The sequence below is a fragment of the Solea solea genome, chromosome 7 (genome assembly GCF_958295425.1).
Source record: "Solea solea chromosome 7, fSolSol10.1, whole genome shotgun sequence".
NCBI lineage: Eukaryota > Metazoa > Chordata > Actinopteri > Pleuronectiformes > Soleidae > Solea > Solea solea.
The window spans coordinates 15,148,484-15,152,289 of NC_081140.1; the positions used below are offsets into that span (position 1 = coordinate 15,148,484).

Here is a 3,806-nt window from a genome sequence, read left to right on the forward strand (position 1 = left end):
ACGTCAACACGTTGTTACCCACGGGGTGCGTTCAGCACGCGCACTGTTTCCATAGGTGTTACAGAGGGTTACAAAAACAGCGGCGCTCAGTTATTCAGAGGGAAAATTCAAACAATACAGAGCGGCCGGTGCAGATAAAGACATTCGGTTCATGCAAATCTCCGTAACATCACAACGTCGTATTCGTCTTCTCATTGTATGTTAAAACATGTGCAGCGGCGTTTGTGTGTGCTTTGATATTGTGCTTTAATATTGTAGCATTATTTTTGTTTACACATTGAACTGGAGAACATTTGAATTAAAAAAAAACTTTTCTCATGTAAAGTCATAAAATAAAATATAATTCGTATAAAACAATTTTGAATAAAGCGGGGATGAGCATATTTAAGGTCGAGTGTGTAAGAATTAGGGATATCAAATGGTGAGACTGCAGACTGTAGCTTGGATTAGTCTGTGTGACGTCATCTGCTCAAATCGAACGAGCAAAAGTACATGTTCAGTTTATGTTTGAAAATCTAAATCAAATAGACACTGGACAAATCCAGGGAGGAAACCATATTTCATTTGAACCTAAATATGTGACCTTATGCAAATGTGATATATGTAAAATGTAGCACTATCACTCTCAGTACTGACATGCATGTCAACAGTGATTCTCCTATGTTAGAAAGGCTTTTCAAAGTACTTTGCAGGCAGATAGTTCCAAGTATCTTGGGAGAACTTGTCACAGTTTCTTTGTTAAATTGAGTTTGTCTGGTCTTCTGTCTCTTTATGTAATAGACTGACTCCAATCTGTTAAGATCAATACTTGGAGTCACGTCTATTACAGGACACTCTTTACTTTGTGACTTTGGTTCTATTTATTTAGGGTCATTGGCATGATGTCGACTAAACTCAGTATCTCAGCAGAGAAAATGTAAGCTTACCCCCTTCTCATATTTTACTGTACTTGCTTGAATTACAGGTACATTTTATTTGTATAGGGTATATTAAAACATAGGTTTGTTTAAACAAAAATACAAACAGGAAAATGCAATGAAAAGAATTAAAAAAAAACCACAAGTTTTGGGGCCACAAGTAACATTTGGCCTGTTGACCTCAGACTGCAGGTTGGGAGGCTAAAACTGTATAACAGGTTAGAATGATGCTCAAAGGACATTGCTGAGTCAAACACCTGGGCATACTCAGCATTGAAAGCAAAATCACCCTTTAAAATGATGTGGATTGATTCAGTTTGGAACTGGTTTGCAGTTCTGTGAGGTCTTTTGCAGCAGGAAGCCCAACACACAAATGTCATCTGGTCAAACAACACCCATTTATAGAAACCTCTAGTAAATGCTAAATGTCATTCTGCTGAGCCTTTTACAATACCCACTGGATGTCCTAGCATACTGTAATTTTCATTATGTTGCACAAGACTCGAGGTTCCTAATTATTTAACATAGTAAACTTAAGTTGTCATTTTACGTCCTCGAGTCTGAACATGACCAGGTGTTGCTCGTTGATCCTGGTTAAGTTACATCTAGTAAAAGCTTTAAGCAATGGCCACTTGCCCTCTTGTCAAGTTAAAATGGACAGCAAGACTATAGTAACCACTTACATAAGATATTGACCATGTTGAGATATGTACCATTTAGGCTGCCACAAGACATGTTGGGAAATGGCTGCATAAGTTCCTCAAACTCAAAAGCACTAGACGATTATAAAAAAAGGCTTTAATGATAATTTTTAAAGATTCACATTCACAGTTAAAACTCTTGAGACTGAACGTCCTTAGCAATGCTGTCATCCTTAGACGCCTTGGTCTTCTTTGGCAGAAGGCTCGCCTGTATGTTTGGTATGACACCACCCTCTGAGATTGTGACCCCAGCCAGCAGTTTGTTGAGCTCCTCATCGTTTTTCACCGCCAGCAAGATATGGCGTGGAGCGATGCGTTGCTTCTTGTTGTCACGACTGGCATTCCCTGCCAACTCCAGGATTTCAGCACAAAGATACTCCAGAACAGCCGCGAGGTATACTGCTGAGCCACTGCCGACTCGCTCAGCATAGTTGCCTTTCTTGAGCAGCCTGTGGATGCGACCCACTGGGAACGTGATCCCCGCTTTGGAGGACCTGGACACTGAAGTTTTGGGTTTTGCCACAACTTTCTTTCCACGGCCAGACATCTTTGACTCAAGAAGATGACACTGTCAAGAAAAGGAGATATTCAAAGTTTTTATCTTTCACATATAGTTATTCATTCAAACAGCATTTGAGATGTCAAAATATGGGGTTGCATAACAGCTTCTTCATACACATTTTAAAAAGCAACATATAAACTCTTTCTGCAGAAAACCTCTGATTAACACTCACCAGTACTCTGCAGTTTCTCTGACTGGAGACAGGAGCCATGTGGTGAAAACTGCTTTTATACAAGTCATTTGGTAACGGGGTGATTGATGACACCTGGCATCTCCGCTGCATGAAGCAAACTCAATCTCCAGTATTTGAATACACTGCAGTGTCTCCCAGACATGGTCATGAATAACAATGCATGTGGAGATGTTTCTTATCCATATTTATTTGAAGTACATTTCTTATTTTCTTCTCAAGTGCACAAAGGTCAAATGATCTAAAAATCAAACACCTGTGTGAGGTGATTTTGAGATATTTCACATGGAGATAAATTACACCTTCTTTCATTGACAGTGAACTTCTGTTATTGTAATTAGTGATTTGTAAGTACACAATCTGGTACAAAACATTGCAGAAGCAATCATCCTTTTCTTTTTGTTTGAAAAGCAAAAGCTGTTTCTCAAAATACCACACAGTAAAAATGGTATTTATATGTTGCCACATTTGCATTAATAAGTAAATACTGACATTACAATTACATTAGTATACTGCATATCCCCAAACATGGGACGGACACATTCATGTATGTTTTCATCAACATGAGGTAGCTGCAGGTGAAAGTGGCAGCAGCAGGTGGCAGCACAGACCTCAGGTTTAATCTTTACAGTATGAGACATCTGTATGTATTGTCTATGCATTTGCATTGGTTCGATTTTTTTTTAACTCAAATAAGATTTTTTTGATCCTAGTCCACTTATAAAAGCACAGTTAGTGGTGTCATGTCATGATGCTTAACATTGCAATTAGGTGTAGGCCTGATATGCTGAACAATTAACTAATGACTCATCTCCTACCAGTGTGTACAAGTCTATATCACGTGTTTTATTCCATCAGTCACACACACAAAATATAGATTACATATTTAAGTGACATTGGTGTGGTGGATGGTCTGACTATTTTAGAAAATACGGATCTACTGGGATTTTAATGCACAACAATCCCAAGGGTTTTTATAGAGAATAGTTTGAAAAAGAGGCAAGAATGCCTGTTGGGTGGCAGTAGACACAAGACAATGGCCCAACTGGTTTGAAATGATAGACACACAACAGTGACTCAGTCAAGCACTCATTATAAACAAGATATACAGAAGACCATCTCTGAATGCACAGCAGATGAGTCACACCAGGTGCAACACCTACCACTTCAATATGACATTTATATTTGAATATCCCTACAAGTGCATGTAGTTTCCCATGTCGCCACTACATCAAAATAAAGTACTGAATATTTATTACTAATTACTATTCTTATATATTTTCTTTTCTTTCCTATGTCCCTGTTGTCTGACATGCTGTATGTCTGTATGTGTATGTGAGAACTGATGATACAGATGAATTGCCCTTCTGAGACCAATACAGTTTTCTGAATCTGAATCTGAATTATTTACTGCCTCAATGCAGCAAATGTGAATC

The 3,806-nt window shown here is 38.4% G+C and overlaps 1 protein-coding gene across 1 annotated transcript; it reads right to left on the reverse strand.

The window, feature by feature from the left end:
- Positions 1 to 1,700: 1,700 nt before the first annotated feature.
- Positions 1,701 to 2,371, reverse strand: LOC131462819 (histone H2A-like). Its single transcript, XM_058634353.1, has 2 exons — positions 2,353 to 2,371; positions 1,701 to 2,186 (listed from the first exon to the last, which is right to left on the reverse strand). Exon 2 carries the CDS (start codon positions 2,163 to 2,165, stop codon positions 1,749 to 1,751), a length of 417 nt encoding a protein of 138 aa, XP_058490336.1. The 5' UTR covers positions 2,166 to 2,186; positions 2,353 to 2,371; the 3' UTR covers positions 1,701 to 1,748.
- Positions 2,372 to 3,806: the final 1,435 nt, after the last annotated feature.